At 42.7% G+C, this 15,990-nt stretch overlaps 1 protein-coding gene across 5 annotated transcripts in view; it reads left to right on the top strand.

Moving 5' to 3' along the window:
* POP1 (POP1 homolog, ribonuclease P/MRP subunit) overlaps nucleotides 1-15,990 on the top strand; it is a 37,432-nt gene continuing 21,442 nt past the window's right edge. For 2 of the 5 annotated variants that reach the window (XM_045896175.3, XM_045896174.3), the window contains exons 1-8: nucleotides 1-110; nucleotides 5,961-6,104; nucleotides 8,398-8,565; nucleotides 9,507-9,682; nucleotides 12,151-12,399; nucleotides 14,114-14,201; nucleotides 14,627-14,814; nucleotides 15,712-15,968. In XM_045896175.3, coding sequence (XP_045752131.1) covers nucleotides 5,963-6,104; nucleotides 8,398-8,565; nucleotides 9,507-9,682; nucleotides 12,151-12,399; nucleotides 14,114-14,201; nucleotides 14,627-14,814; nucleotides 15,712-15,968 — 1,268 coding nt within the window. In that variant the 5' untranslated portion in view covers nucleotides 1-110; nucleotides 5,961-5,962. Of the gene's footprint in view, nucleotides 111-690; nucleotides 775-3,415; nucleotides 3,545-5,960; nucleotides 6,105-7,602; nucleotides 7,704-8,397; nucleotides 8,566-9,506; nucleotides 9,683-12,150; nucleotides 12,400-14,113; nucleotides 14,202-14,626; nucleotides 14,815-15,711; nucleotides 15,969-15,990 lie in introns of those variants that run through there. The other 3 variants (XM_064588081.1, XM_064588082.1, XM_064588083.1) reach the window with 3 other exon arrangements.

The raw sequence follows: 15,990 nt of genomic DNA, 5'->3' as shown, positions 1-15,990 counted from the left end.
ATGCGCCCTGCAGATTGCTCGCCGCACACGTCTCCACGGAGAGGGCTGTCGCAGAGCCTTGTCATTCTGACTCGGGGAGCCCTGGATTCCTCCCTCAGAGCCTCTGGCAGGTAGGTCGTGAGGGGCTGGTTTCCCCCAGGGTCCGCGAGTTAGGGGGGAGTATGTGACGGCCCCGCGCGGGCCCACCTGTCCGGCTCTCCTCCCAGTCTTCCGTCGCTCAGACCCCGCTGACCTCCTCCTCCCTGGCAGCCTGCGCCTGGGCCCCGCTTGCCGCCCCGCGCCTCCTTCGGCCCCTGAGCTCGAGCCCCCTGCGTTTGTCATTTCCCCGTGTTGTCCCGCCGGGCGGACGCCGTCCTCGGAATGGGCTTGCGCCCCCGTCCTGCCAGGCGCTCTGAAGGAATGAGTTGGGTCATTAAGGGGACCACGCTGAGATCTGGGCGTCGTCCACCTCCGCCCCTCCCATGTCCCCATTCATGAGTGCTCCTCCGGCTTCACAAGGTCTCTACGCATTCCCCTTAGATCTGAACCGAGCCCTAGTGACTGGGATCTGATTTCAAAAAGGAAGATAGAAGATGGCTGGTCTCTTGGCAGATAGTCATGCCGTGTCAGAAGGAGTGGTACTTGGCCAAATATTTCTCATTCCGTAAATAAATGCATTATAAGCACGCTTCACTCCATTTATGCTGGCAGGTTTACATTCAACAAATATATGTTGAGCCCAATTTGTGCAAGGCACATCGCTAGGTGCTGGAGGGACAACCGTGAAAAAGACAGGTAGGATTCCTGCCGTGCCCTGCTTCTAAAACGTAATGTAAGAAAATCCTCATTATTCCTTCTCATTTGTCCTACATACTGCAAAGGTTTGGTTTTCCTACTTCCTGCTCAAGAGCCTTTAGAGCTTTTTCATTGGTTTGGGGCTTTAAGCATGTAATAAAATAGAACTTCCAGTCTGGTTTTCCTGGCCTACTCATCCCACTCAAGTCATCCAGAGTCCTCACTCCTGAAATCACACAGAAGATTCCTGAATACTCTTTCTTCCCTATCCAAATTCCACACAGCTGAAATCCTATTTTCTCATCGACTTTCCCCGTGGATCCACATTTTCTCTTCTTACTCAGCTTCCTATTGTGCTATACTGCAAAATTCAGTCTTTTAATGTGTGTTGTCTTGTTCTCTAATTGGTTTGTGTCTTAAAAATAGTGAATAGAGCCAGACTGCCTGGTTTGACTCCCAGCGCACTTACAATCTTATTATTGGCCTTGGTCAGGTTATGTTACCTCTCTGTGCTTCAGTTTCTTCATTTATAAAATGGGGGTAGTACTAGTACCTTCCTCATAGAGTCTTTGAGAATTGAATGAATAAGGCATGTAGACTAGTGCTTGACACATAAAGTTCTCCATAAATGTTAGCTGTTTAAGACAACCAAATTCTTTAAGGAAAGAGGCCACAACCTTGTGCTGCTTTTGTATACACACAGCCTAAAACTAATGAGCAAGAATAGATCCCAAAAGGTTGTTAAATTTGATTAAACTGGACAATTAGGAGATGCTTTTTATTACAAAGTAATTCACCATGTGCTTCTTTAAGGAGTTCTCTTGGGGCATTACAAATAATTTAACTTGTGTAAAATATTTCTTGTGAAACAAGATACCTGTATTCTTTTTTAATAAGATTTTATTTATTTATTTATTTATTTATTTATTTATTTGAGAGAGGGAGAGAGCGAGCGTGTGTGTTAGTGGGGGGTGGAGCAGAGGGAGAGGGACAAGCAGACTCCGCACTGAGCATGGAGCCAGGTGAGGGGCTTCATCCCACGATTCTGAGATCATGACCTGAGCTGAAACCGAGTCGGACACTTAACCAACTAAGCCACCTAGGTGCCCCAAGGTACCGGTATTCTTAAGGCAGATTTTGTATCAAGTCTAAATCACCAACTTCTTAGATCTGGAAGAAATCAGAGATCATCTGGTTAATTCCCAGGTTGTCAAACTGGAGTCCATTATAAAGGAGTGAAAATGGTCAACCAGGTGATAGTAAGCTGTGTGAGAAAACATATGTCCAATTTATTTGAAGATTTTGGGGAAAACAGTTTTATAAAGCCTGGCACATATTTAGTGCTTGTTAAAGCTAAATGAGTAAATGTGGAAACACAAAAACTGAGTAATATAGTGAAACTCACCAGATTGTTCAGGTAAGAGTTAAGATTTCTTCTGGAAGCTATTTTTAAGCAAAATCTTCAGACCTCATAAGAGTATAGTCTATATTCATTCTCTTCTGCTGCTAGAACTATTTGAGGACCACCGCTAGTTCAATCTGCTAATTTTTTAGTCTGGTATCAAAGCTTACCCCAATCCCCGAGTCCCAGCCTGCTCCTGGCCTATTCTAGTGCTGAGTAGACCAGAGTTCCCAGGTAGTGCTCTGATTGCTGGGTAAGTTCTGATTCAAGCAGATAATAGTAGGTGAACTAAATTGTTCTGTAAAACCATTCTGAATGGTTCTTAATGCAGACTGATCTGAACCATGTCATTCACTAGCTGACTAGTTCTGCAGAACTTCATTTACTTCATATATATATATATATATATATTTTTTTTTTTTTTTTTAGTGCAAAATGGTGGTTTTATTAAACAAGGGGGCAGGACCCATGGGCAGAAAGAGCTGCTGCCCCCCACGCCCAATCCCACCCCACACCCACACCCACCACCCCCCATATATTTTTTAAATTTAAAAAGTGGTTTTGGTGTACATGTAGTTGTCCTTTATTTAGGTGAAAGCAGAATGGAATGAGAAGGTGAAATGACGTAATCTTGTTATTTCAATCTGCCTCCTCTGGCCGGCTCAGTTTTATCATCTCTCTCTTCTCACTCTGTTTGAGAATAATAGCTACCGTTAAATCAAGCCCTTAGTTTTTGCAAAGCGCCATGCTCAGTATGTTATGTACATTACTTTATTCTCACAGCAACCTTGTGATGATTCCCATTTATAGAGGAGGGGACTGAGGCTCAAAGAGGGAAAGTAACTTTCCTACGATTATGTAACTAAAAAGTGTTAAGGAAGGTATTTGATCCAGGTGTTTCTAACTCCAAAGGAAGGGTTCTTAAATACTACACAACACTGGTTACTCTTAATTTTGAATGAAGCCCAGCATTGGGAAAGAGGTAAGTGAATGGGTGGTAGTTCATTCAATGGCATTCAGTAGGAGTGGTGCGATTCTTGATGTGGCAGTCTGTTAGTTTGTGCAGGTGTTTTGGTTGGCATAATGAGCAGGGTAACACTGCTGAAATTTATCGGGCGGGGCCCAGGGATGTCAGACATGCTGGAGTGTGCAGGAAAGTCCCACAGTAGCCTAATACCTGTTTTACATAAGAGCACAAAATATCAGTTACATGGTTTTAATATACACTGAATTTTCCAGGAATGCAATAAATCAAAACAAGACTGTACTCCCTCCCCCTCTCCTCCTCTTGCTGCTTGACCGAGGGGTGTCCGCTAGTTTGGAAAACTACGTCACCAGTGGCCTTGCTGCCTTCTCTTTGAGGCACAGGTACAACCCACTGTACTACTCTACCTCTGGAGCTGTTGCGTTCGTGGTAATTCTCTGTATAGGTGCCCGTAAAGACTAGTGTAAAAATACTGAAATGCTTTGAGAACGGCTTGGCTCTGCTACTCTGAGCTTCCTTCCTTTGCACAGGATTCTTTTTTTTTTTTTTTTTTTAAGATTTTATTTATTTATTTGAGAGAGAGAGAAAGCATGAGATGGGGAGGGTCAGAGGGAGAAGCAGACTCCCCGCTGAGCAGGGAGCCCGACGCGGGACTCGATCCTGGGACTCCAGGATTATGACCTGAGCCGAAGGCAGTCGCTTAACCGACTGAGCCACCCAGGCACCCCTAAAATAGAAGTTTTGCTGGGAAAATCTCAATAATAGACCACTAAGTTCCAATAATGTTTTGCTTTTTTTTTTTTAAGATCTTATTTATTTGAGAGAGAGTGAGCGAGAGAGAAAGAGAGCAGGAAAATAATATAACAGGGAGCAGGGAACCCCATGCCGGGCTCGATCCTAGGACCCTCAGGATCATGACCTGAACCGAAGGCAGCCACTCAACCGACGAGCCACCCAGACACCCCTGTTTTGCTTTTATTTTTTTATTTATTTTTTTTAAGATTTTATTTATTTGAGAGAGAGAATGAGATAGAGAGAGCATGAGAGGGGGGAGGGTCAGAGGGAGAACCAGACTCCCCACCGAGCAGGGAGCCCGACGCGGGACTCGATCCCGGGACTCCAGGATCACGACCTGAGCCGAAGGCAGTCGCTTAACCGACTGAGCCACCCAGGCGCCCCAGAGGAAAAGTTTCTTTTTTCTTTTTTTTTTTTTTAAAGATTTTATTTATTTATTTGAGACAGAGAATGAGAGACAGAGAGCATGAGAGGGAGGAGGGTCAGAGGGAGAAGCAGACTCCCCGCCGAGCAGGGAGCCCGACGCGGGACTCGATCCCGGGACTCCAGGATCACAACCTGAGCCGAAGGCAGTCGCTTAACCGACTGAGCCACCCAAGCGCCCAAGATTTTTTTTTTTTTGACAGAGAGAGCGAGCGAGAGCAGGAACACAAGCAGGGGGAGTGGGAGAGGGAGAAGCAGACTCCCTGCCAAACAGGGAGCCTGATGCGGGACTCGATCCCGGGACTCCAGGATCATGACCTGAGCCGAAGGCAGTCACTTAACCAGCTGAGCCACCCAGGCGCCCCTTTGCACAGGATTCTTCAGATGTCCCCCCAGTCAGTAAGAACAGAGTTAATGCCTATGGCATGGGGCTCGCAGGCCTCTTCCGCAGCTTTTGGCAGATCGTGCCAGTGCTGGTACTGGTGCCTGTGTTGTGGTGATTCTACCCGAGTTCAGAATATCTCCCTGTTACATAATGTCACCCAGGAGTGGTGAAATATTTACATACAGAAAGTACACATTATTTTATTATTTAGTTCTCCTTTATGTTATAGTGAGGGCACATATTATAGGGGATATATTGGTAAAAGTTATGTGTCTAGTATGTTATATTATTAATGAATTTCATTTCAAAATAGAAAACAGGTGTTTCAAGCCAATCAGAAAAAAGGGGGGAGGGGCACCTGGTGGCTCAGTCAGTTAAGTGTCTGACTCTTGATTTCGGCTCAGGTTATGATCTCGGTCGTGAGATTGAGCTCCGTGTCAGACTCCACACTCAGCAGGGAGTCTGCCCAAGACTCTGTCTCCCTCTCTCTCTGCCTGTTCCCCACTGCTCTTTCTCTCTCAAATAAATAAATAAATCTGAAAAAAGAAAAAGAAAAAGGGGGTTGTTGAGTTTGAGAGTTGCGAACTACTGAGTAAAGCCATCAGGCTCCCCCAGGTTTTGTCCTTTATCCTTATTTTAAAGTGAAATCTTTTGGCTGTTATAAATTAAAGGTACAGCTGGCCTTGTCTCTGTGGCAGAAATGAAAGCATCAGTAATTTATGTTCAGTTTTTGTAGAGAGGGTATCATATCAGAATAGTGTGTATTGTATTTCATTGATTCAGGTGGCTCTTGTTTCACCTAAGAATTTTCGCTGTGGCAGAGGGTTCTTATCTTGTACCTCATTTTTCATTCTTTCAGTAGACTTTGTGCAGTGTCAGCATTGGGATATGATTGAAATTTCTGGTGATGCAATCTGAAATATACTAATAATGGTCTCTTCCATCAATAGAATTATTTTTCTCCTATTGAATTGGGTTTTTGGTGTTAATACCATTCATGGCTCCCCTAGAGATGCCCCTGGTGATAAATCTCTGCTGTAGATCAGTATCGTGATAACATTTTGATATATCATCAGCACACCTATAATAAATGAAGAATCAAATTTTGAGTTACATGAATATTTATTTACTAAATGTATTTTTATTTTGCATGGAAGTTCCCTTTGCTTGTACTAAATTTATTACTTTCTTTCCAGAAATGTCTAATGCAAAAGAAAGAAAACATGCTAAGAAAATGAGAAACCAGCCCACTAATGTGACTTTATCTTCTGGCTTTGTGGCCGATAGGAGCACAAAGTACCATAATGGAGGTGGGAGACCTTTCCAAGCTCAAAAACAAGGTAAGAGACACACAGTACTCTCGCCATTCTGTTTGGATCAAAATGCTTTTGTCAGCTCTTTTTTTTTTTTTTTAAAGATTTTCACTTTATTAGCGCGTGCACATGAGCGTGAGCACATGCATGAGCAGGGGGAGGGGCAGAGGGAGAGGGAGAAGCAGACTTCCCACTGAGCAGGGAGCCCAGCTTGGGGCTCAATCCCAGGACCCCGAGATCATGACCTGAGCTGAAGGCAGACGCTTAACTGACTGAGCCACCGAGGCGCCCCTTGTCAGCTCTTTTTGATAGTTATTATTTAAATAGTAAATGGCCTGCATTAAAAACAGATACAGTTGACCCTCATTATTCACACATTTTGTATTTGCAAATTCACCTAGTCGCTAAGCTGATTTGTAACCCCCAAATTAATACTTATGGTACTATGGTGGTCATTCGTGGACTTGCAAAGAGAGGGAAAATTTTGAGTCACCCCATGTGGACGTTCTTAGCTGAGGTTCCCAGCTGCCTTCTTGCTTCTGCTTTCTTACAGATATGACCAGAGTGGGTAGACTGTAGCGAGACTGCACAGCAGAACACAGGGAGCTCCCTCTCTGGGTGGGGATTGAGTTCTGGTTGTGGGCAGCCTCAGGCAGATCACTTAGCACTTCTGAATCTCTTTTTTCCTTTGTAAATAAAGGAAACAGAATGTACCAGGATGAGTTGTTTTTATGATGTGAGATTGCAATTGATGTGATACATGTGTGTGTGTGTATATATATACGTATATATTTCCTCCAGGAACAGTGTTTCAGTATTTGCTAATTCAGTGTTCTTTGTGACTTTATAGTGCATAACTACTGGGAATAAGAATTGGCTGTATGTATCTTAGAGTGGGTATATTATATCTCTACCTTAACACAATTACTATTAAATTACACTATTTTAGGGATGCCTGGGTGGTTCATTTGTTTGGTTAAGCATCTGCCTTTGGCTCAGGTCATTATCCCAGGGTCCTAGGATCGAGCCCCGCATCGGGCTCCCTGCTCAGTGGGGAGCCTGCTTCTCCCTCTGCCTGCCGCTCCCCCTGCTTGTGCTCTCTCTCTCTCTCTCTCTGATAAATAAATAAATAAATAAATAAATAAATAAATAAATAAAATCTTAAAAAAAAATTACACTATTTTATTTCCTAAAAGAAGGACAGTGTGTTTATTGTATCCGCATTTAACTTGTGTGCTGATTATAGAACCTTATAGGGTGATATGAAGGTAACAGTTGTTCATTGGGTAGCAATAGAAAATGCCAGTTTAGGAAGACAGCAATCAGGTGACTAAGGACTTTTGGGGGACACTTTAAAGAAGAGTGTGCATTGAGTCTGATTAAGTAAGTTTTAGACTCATCTTCATAAGATTTAGATTCGGGTCCAGCAGTTGATGCCTACTATGCCATGTAATAAGCCTTCGCACATACTACCTCATTTAAACCTCCCAGTGACAAACTTTATAACATGTTTCATGGTTTACAGGGGCTTAAAAATTAACACTATGATGGAAATAAGCTGGAACACCATAAAATTCTCTACTGATCTCTCCCTCCATTTGCAGACAGATTTGATGTTGTCTTAAAGTAAGTGGTTTCAACGCCAAGACATGGGTATAGAGACTTTGCTTTTTTTTTTTTTTTAAGATTTTATTTATTTGACAGAGAGAGACACAGCGAGAGAGAGAGAGAGAGAGAGAGAGAGAGACGGGGGGAACACAAGCAGGGGGAGTGGGAGAGGGAGAAGCAGGCTTCCCACCTGAACAGGGAGCCCGATGCGGGGCTCGATCCCAGGACCCTGGGATCATGACCTGAGCCGAAGGCAGACGCTTAACGACTGAGCCACCCAGGCGCTCCTAGGGACTTTGCTTTCATTTTTTTCTTTACTTTAGCACAGGCTCCCAACTTGAGTGTGCCAGAGATTTAGGATAAAAGACTGAATATACAAAATCATGTAAATTGTAGCATTTAAGGGAGCTTAGATTTAAAATCTGTACTATTTGGAGAAAAGGTCCCTTGTATCAGTTATATGCAAGGTTAATTTGTCAGGCTGGCAAGATTAGCCATTGTGCTGCCTGCTAGCAACAACACCTTGGGCAAGGTAATTCACCTCTCCATCCGAGATTCCCTTAGGGAAGATAGTAATGGCCACCTTACAGGGTGGTTGTAGGATTAAAAACATGATTAGCGTTGCCACCCAGCAAGTGGTGTTCTCCACTGTAATCCAGATCCTGGTAAGGCTGACATACTTCATTTTGTTTTCTTTTTGAAAATAAACTAGAGCCTTTTTCTGGAACTTCACGACAGCGGCAAACCAAAATGACCCACCATTCCCCGGTCGATCCTGATGTGAAGGAACAGTCTTCCTCCAAAATAATGTTTAAAAAGAAGGGAGGATGGAAGGCAGGTCCCGAGGGCACGTCTCAGGAGATTCCCAAGTATATAACTGGTAGGTGTTTGTGAAGAAGTGAAGTTTGATTATATGATGAGCTCTCTGTTTCTAACAGCCAGATTTCCAGGGCTCTCTGTCTTGGCCCTGCCTCCATGTCTCTCTCCTCTCCTCCTTCCACGTTGGGCCCTTCTCGCCTGCAGCCTGGACTTTGGCTGTAGCTTCCTTGAACCTGATTGCTCTCCCCTCTTCCGTTTCTTTTTTCCTCTTCTTCATCTTCTTATAAGTCCATATCTGTGAACTGTTCCTTTTTGTCCTAAAATCTTCTTTGCCCTTCCCCCACCCCTTTTTTAAATATAAAATGCCATCTATAGTCCTCAGCACACATTCTCCAAAGATGAAACCAAATTTAACGCACTCCGAGGGTAACTAAGACCTATAAATACCTGTCTCCAGGCCCCTTCAGACCTTGTCTCCAGTCACCCCTGTTATCCCATAACCCTATATCCTTTAGGTGGGCTTTCTAATCTCTGTGCCTTCTGTTTACTTCCAAAAAAATTCTGTTTTTCTATAAGGAAAACTAGTAATAGTTATGGCTACATATTTGGAAAAAGCAGAAAATGTTTTAAAAAACCCTTGAAGTTGCAACCATTGTTAAAATCTTGCTTTTTCTTTGTTTTCTTGTGTGATTATTGCACTTAAAAATGGTTGAGATTATATTGCACGTCAGCCTCCGCTTTAAGAAATTCTTTGTATACTTGCTTTTAAACTTTTTATCTGATTAGAAAAGTAACACTGAATCTTTGTAGAAAAGAAGTTGAAACAGAATACTTTCATAATCTGATAATACAGAAATAACCACCCTTGGTATTAATCTAATTGGGGGTTCAGGTGGTGGGTGAGTTGTAAGCTCATGTACTTCAAATCTCTCTTCCTTCTGAGATCTACCAGAAGTATGGATTCAAGACTTGTCTTTAATGATGGTGCTGTTTTGTCGGCAGCTTCTACTTTTGCTCAAGCCCGAGCTGCTGAAATCAGTGCTATGTTGAAAGCAGTGACCCAGAAGTCTTCTAATTCGCTGGTTTTCCAGACCCTGCCCCGGCACATGAGACGGAGAGCCATGAGCCACAATGTCAAACGCCTTCCCAGGCGGTTGCAGGAGATTGCCCAAAAAGAGGTATGAATTTCACTTATTGTAAATGTTTAAGTTAGTAGTTTGTAAAAGAAATTGAGACGTGTTAACCTAATAGAATTAAGATGAAAACCAGAAGCAACATGCTCATTTTGCATATTTTTTTTGTTTAATCATGATTCCCCCCCAACCCCCCTTGCTGTCTAATTAGTAGGTAGTTGGATATTACACATAGTGTTTGGAAGCCCTTTCTTTTTTTTTTTTCTACTTTTTTTTTTAATTAGTTTCAGGTTGGAAGCCCTTTCTTTTAATGGCATTCAACAGTTGACAGTCCCCTGCCGGATTTATTTATTTACTTATTTATTTTTAAAGATTTTATTTATTTATTTGACAGAGAGAGACACAGTGAGAGCGGGAACACAAGCAGGGGAAGTGGGAGAGGGAGAAGCAGGCTTCCCGCGGAGCAGGAAACCCGATGCGGGACTCAATCCCAGGACTCTGGGATCATGACCTGAGCCGAAGGCAGATGCTTAACAACTGAGCCACCCAGGCGCCCCTGGTCCCCTGCCAGATTTACTCTCTCTCTCTCTTTTTTTTAATTTTTATTGTTATGTTAATCACCATACATTACATCATTAGTTTTTGATGTAGTGTTGCATGATTCATTGTTTGTGCATAATACCCAGTGCTCCATGCAGAACGTACCCTCTTTAATACCCATCACCAGGCTAACCCATCCTCCCACCCCCCTCCCCTCCAGAACCCTCAGTTTGTTTTTCAGAGCCCGTAGTCTCTCATAGTTCGTCTCCCCCTCCGAATTCCCCGCCTTCATTCTTCCCCTCCTGCTATCTTCTTTTTTTTTTTCTTAACATATGATGTATTATTTGTTTCAGAGGTACAGATCTGTGATTCAATAGTCTTGCACAATTCACAGCGCTCACCATAGCACATACCCTCCCCAGTGTCTATCACCCAGCCGCCCCATCCCTCCCACCCCACCCCCCACTCCAGCAACCCTCAGTTCATTTCCTGAGATTAAGAATTCCTCGTATCAGTGAGGTCATATCATACATGTCTTTCTCTGATTGACTTATTTCGCTCAGCGTAACCCCTGCCAGATTTAAAATACAATCCTGACCTTACCACATAAGCGATTTTAATTCTGCATTTTGGGGGTGTGGCCAGCTCGAAGTTGGAAGGTTAAGAAAAAAAAGCAGCATCAATGCCTGGTGTTTGCCTTTTGACTTTTTCAACGTTGAAGACTTGAACCTTGGGTTTAATTTTTGTTCAAGTCTAGTTGTTTTTGGCTTCACCAGAATCCTTGGCGTGGGCGTTGTCAGATTGTCTAAGCTCCCCGTGTCTTTGCTAATTGACCCCGAAGTTCTCCAGGAGGTGCCTGCAGTGTACTGCTACGTACTGGGCGGGGTTAGGATTCATCAGCATAGAGTGTGTCCTTAGCGGCCCACGGACTGAGGGGGAGGAGTTTTTGTTTTTGTTTTTGTTTTGTTTTTTTCCCCCACAAAAGTTTTGCTCAGCTATGAAGGAGATTAAGAGTGAAAACCGAACAGGAATGTTGTGCTTTCTAGATATAACGTAAGGTTTGTTTCCCAGTGATCAGTTTGGCATTTGTCTCTCAGGACCTAACCAACATGAAATGTGTAGGTTTTCCTCGCTTTATATTTTTCATCCTATGTTTTGCATTTAGTTCTAATCTCAGAGGTTAGAAAAAAACAATAAAACCAGTAACAACAAAGCTAGCATCTGATTTATTTTCTTGCTCTCTAATATGAATAGCGACAGTAAGCTTGTGTTACTGTGTGGAGCCTTTTATAAATATTCTAATCCTCATAGTCCACAAAGCTTGCCCAGTCAATAAGTGATAGGACTGTGCTTCCTCTCTAAGTTTGCCCATCTCTGAAATCTTCACTCTGTTGCCTCCCCATCTGCTCTTTCTTTGGAAACATAATCAAGTTAAAAAAAATAAGCATACCGGGGTGCCTGGGTGGCTCAGTTGGTTAAGCGTCTGCCTTCGGCTCAGGTCATGATCTCCAGGTCCTGGGATCAGGCACCGTGTCGGATTCCCTGCTTGGCCGGGAGTCTGTTTCCCCCTCTTCCTCTGCCCCTCCCCCTGCTTTGCTCTCTCTGTCTCTCTCTCAAATAAATAAATAAAATCTTTAAAAAAAAAAAATGAAGCGTATTAATGGAATCCCCTTAATCTAAAGTTAGTTGTTGTTTTTTTTTTTTTTAAAGATTTTATTTATTTATTTGAGAGAGAGAATGAGAGAGAGAGAGAGAGAGAGAGCAGCAGAGGGAGAAGCAGACTCCCTGCTGAGCAGGGAGCCCGATGTGGGACTCGATCCCGGGACTCCAGGATCATGACCTGAGCCGAAGGCAGTCGCTTAACCAACTGAGCCACCCAGGCGCCCCTAAAGTTAGTTGTTTGAATTCCTCACGTGTAACTTTGTTTTGAGATAGTTACAAACGAGGATCTGCCTCTCTCCTTGAAACCACAGGCTGAGAAAGCAGTACATCAGAAAAAAGAGCATTCAAAGAATAAATGCCATAAAGCTCGAAGATGTCACAAAAAACGGGTGCTAGAATTTAACCGTAGACAAAAGAAGAACATATGGTTAGAAACTCACATCTGGCACGCCAAGCGGTTTCACATGGTCAAGAAGTGGGGCTACTGTCTCGGGGAGAGGCCGACGGTGAAGAGCCACAGAGCCTGCTACCGAGCCATGACAAACTGTTGCCTCCTTCAGGTATGCTCTTCCAACTGGTTTTCTTCTTCTTTTTGTTGAGACAAAATGGAAGTGATGTCTGGGCTCAGCCCTAAGGGGTAAGACAATGGGGGAGTCGGGGAGGCAGAGGGAGTCAGGTAAGAGGGAAGAACGGTGTGATAAAGACGAAGAGAGTGAGATCGAGGATAACATGAAGGTGAGGTTAGTTCGGGAGAAGTAAGTAAGAACTAGGTCCTGCAGGGTTTGGGTGGTCATGTTCGAGATTTCTTTGGCATTGATTCATTTAGAAGTCATTCATCTACAACAAATATTTGTGTGCCCTTATAGCTATGTTCAAAATGCTGTTCTAGATGCTTATGATTCAGTGGGATGCTAGGAAGTTTGTTTTAAATTTTTTGAGAGGACAGTTTGTTTTAGAGCCTGGTAATAGTGTTTATCTTGTCCCTCTCCCCTCCCCCAGTTGCTAAATCAACTGCTTTCTCTCTTCCAGTACATATTTAGAAATTTGCTCTTTGCACGGGGTCTGTCTGGATGGCAGGATGACCTTGGCCAGATTTTTTTTTTTTTAACTTTTTTATCTGAGTATAGTTGGCACATAATGTTATGTTAGTCACGGGTGTACAACATAGTGATTTGTCAACCCTGTACATTATGCTGTGCTCACCACAGCATAGCTACCATGTGTCACCACACAGTGCTATTACAGTGTCATTGACTGTATTCCTTATGCTGTGCCTTTTATCCCCATGACCTGTTCATTCCTTAACTGGAAGCCTTGGCCACATTTTGAAAGCCATTGATATTAAGATTGTCTGATATCAAGATCTTGAGAGCAATTGTAGCAGAATAATCAATATAAGAACCTTTAAAAAAAATTGTGGTAAAATATACATAACATCAAATTTTACCACTTTAATTATCTTTTTTTTAAGATTTTATTTTTAAGTAATCTCTACACCCAGCATGGGGCTCGAACTTAAAACCCTGAGATCAAGAGTTGCATGCTCTATGGAGTGAGCTAGCCAGGCACCCCCTTTAATTATTTTGAAGTGCACAGTTCTGTGGCATTAACTGTAGTCACGTTGTTGTGTAACTATGATCACCGTACATCTCCAGACCTTTTTCGTCTTCCCAAACTGAAACTCCCCCCATTAAACAATAACTCCCCATTGCCCACCCTCTTGCTTCCAGCAGCCCCCATTCTATTTTCTGTCCCTAGGAATTTGATCATTCTAGATGCCTCATATAAGTAGAATCACACAATATTTATCCTTTTGAGACTGGCTTATTTCACTTAACATAATGTCTTCAAGGTTCAGCCACGTTGTATCGTGTGTTGGAATTCCCTCATTTTTGACGCTGAATAGTAGTACTCCATTGTGTGTGGTACCGCATCTGGTTTATCTGTTTATCCAACAATGGACATTTGGGTTGCTTCCAGCAAACTCTGACTGAGCCAGCCAGGTGTACCCACAGATTTTCTTTCTGAAAAGGACACCATAACTTAACATTTTAAATGAAAATTCATTTTGATTTTGCTTTCAATTGGTTTAAGAACATTTGCTAATGTCCTAGGAATAGACAGGCTTCAGATTTTGACTTATGAAATGATAGCTTTAGCAGTGTGGTCTGTGTCGTGGACCTGTAGAAGTTTTTCTGATGTGGCTTTTGGCTGCTCACAGTTTTCCCCCATGTCACTTCCTAAGTATTTAATTATGTCTCTCCCTCTGTGCAGGATTTATCCTACTACTGTTGTTTGGAGTTGAAGGGCAAAGAGGAAGAAATACTGAAGGCACTTTCTCCGATGTGTAGCGTAGATGCAGGTAAACCTGTTTCAAAGCTGAGCGCTATTTTAATCTTTGCATATTTATTCATGTCATGAGCAAGTAAGCATTTTGGAATTCAAACATATCTCAAAATGCGTGAGACAGTTCTTGTTCCCAGGGAGTGTGTTAATGTTAGGGAAGGTAGGGTGATTTCAAATCATTTCTAACATTGTCAGGTGTAAAGTGAGAGAGCCATTGTTCTGGTGGAGTGAGTTCAGTCGGGCAGAAACTCAAACCTCATTAAATCATTCATTCACTGTTGATTGAGAACTTACTGTGTGCCAGGCTTTGATCTGTGCAGTGATCAAAACCAACACCTCATCCCTCATGGAGATAGACAACAAGTAACAGCAGGGCGATCGGGAGACGACACTGCCATCTCAGCACTGGAGATCATGGCATTTTGTCTTTGTTTATGTCAGGACTGACTTTCGCGGCAGTTCACTGCCTGTCTGGGAAGCGCCAAGGTAGCGTCCTGCTTTATCGGGCAAACAAATACCCTCGAGAGATGTTGGGGCCTGTCACATTTATTTGGAAGTGTGAGAGGACCCCCGGTCACACTTCTGAGAGCAGGCAGTTGTGGATCTGGCTTCATCCAACGCTTAAACAGGTATAATCCTTGAGATTATTTCCTAGAGACTCTGTTACTGCATTCTTAATTACCATTGAAATCAATGCTTTGGAAATTTAAATAGTATGAGAGTTGGGCTGATGGCTTGGTATTTGAACATAGGGAAGAATGTTATATGAATATGAAATGAAGCAAATCTTGACCTTTCACTTTTTAGTAAGCCATAGTGAAAGTAGAGATGAAAACCACCATATTATGCAGTGGCTTGAAATGCTGCATTTGGTCTAATGCTCCTATGAGACCTGAATTCACTGGTATCTAGGTGCTTGTCAGAGCCTCTTTGATGATGAGAACCTATTTCGAGTAATTCTGATGATTTTTAATCTCTCTTATTCATTTATTTATTTATTTTTTTGGTCTATTCACTGCTTTTTTATGGTAGGCTGTAAATTTTCTCTTTAATCTCATTTTCAAAAAAACGTTAATTGTTCAGAGTAGTTGTGTTATTTTCATTAATCTTTGTTTTCATTAATCTTCGTAAACAGAGGTTTTTTTTTAAGATTTTATTTATTTATTTACTTTTTTTTTTTTTTAATTTGTCAGAGAGAGGGAGAGAGAAAGCATAAGCAGAGGGAGCAGCAGGTAGAGGGAGAAGCAGGCTCCCTGCTGAGCAAGGAGCCCGATGCGAGACTCAATCCCAGGACCCTGGGATCATGACCTGAGCCAAAGGCAGATGCTTAACTGACTGAGCCACCCAGGCCGCCCCTGACACTTAGGAGTTTTTTTGTTTCAAATGCCGTGCACTGTTTAGAAGCGCCAGAAAGCTTTTTGATAATCATGAATTTCATTTAATTTGGAGATAAAGATGTAAATTTTTTAAAGGGAGTAAAAAATAACATGAACTAAACCGCCTGAAGTGTTTCAATATTTCCTTAGGATATTTTAGAGGAACTCAAAGCAGCATGCCAGTGTGTGGAACCCATCAAATCAGCCGTCTGCATCCCCAGCCTCCTGCCGACAACATCCGAAGAAAAAAGCCAAACTGTACTGCCTGATGAAAAAATTGGCAAGAAAAGAAAACGGAAAGATGATGGAGAAAATGCTAAACCCGTTAAAAAAGTCATCGGTGACGGAACTAGAGATCCATGTCAACCATCTTCTTGGATCTCTCCAGCCACAGGCATTATAATCAGGTACAGGCTGAATTTGCTCTGA

Source organism: Mirounga angustirostris, unplaced genomic scaffold, assembly GCF_029215605.1.
Source record: "Mirounga angustirostris isolate CCGP_5_RB_7025 unplaced genomic scaffold, mMirAng1.0.hap1 SCAF_4, whole genome shotgun sequence".
NCBI classification, from domain to species: Eukaryota; Metazoa; Chordata; class Mammalia; order Carnivora; family Phocidae; genus Mirounga; species Mirounga angustirostris.
This window is presented reverse-complemented; position numbering and strand designations above follow the sequence as displayed.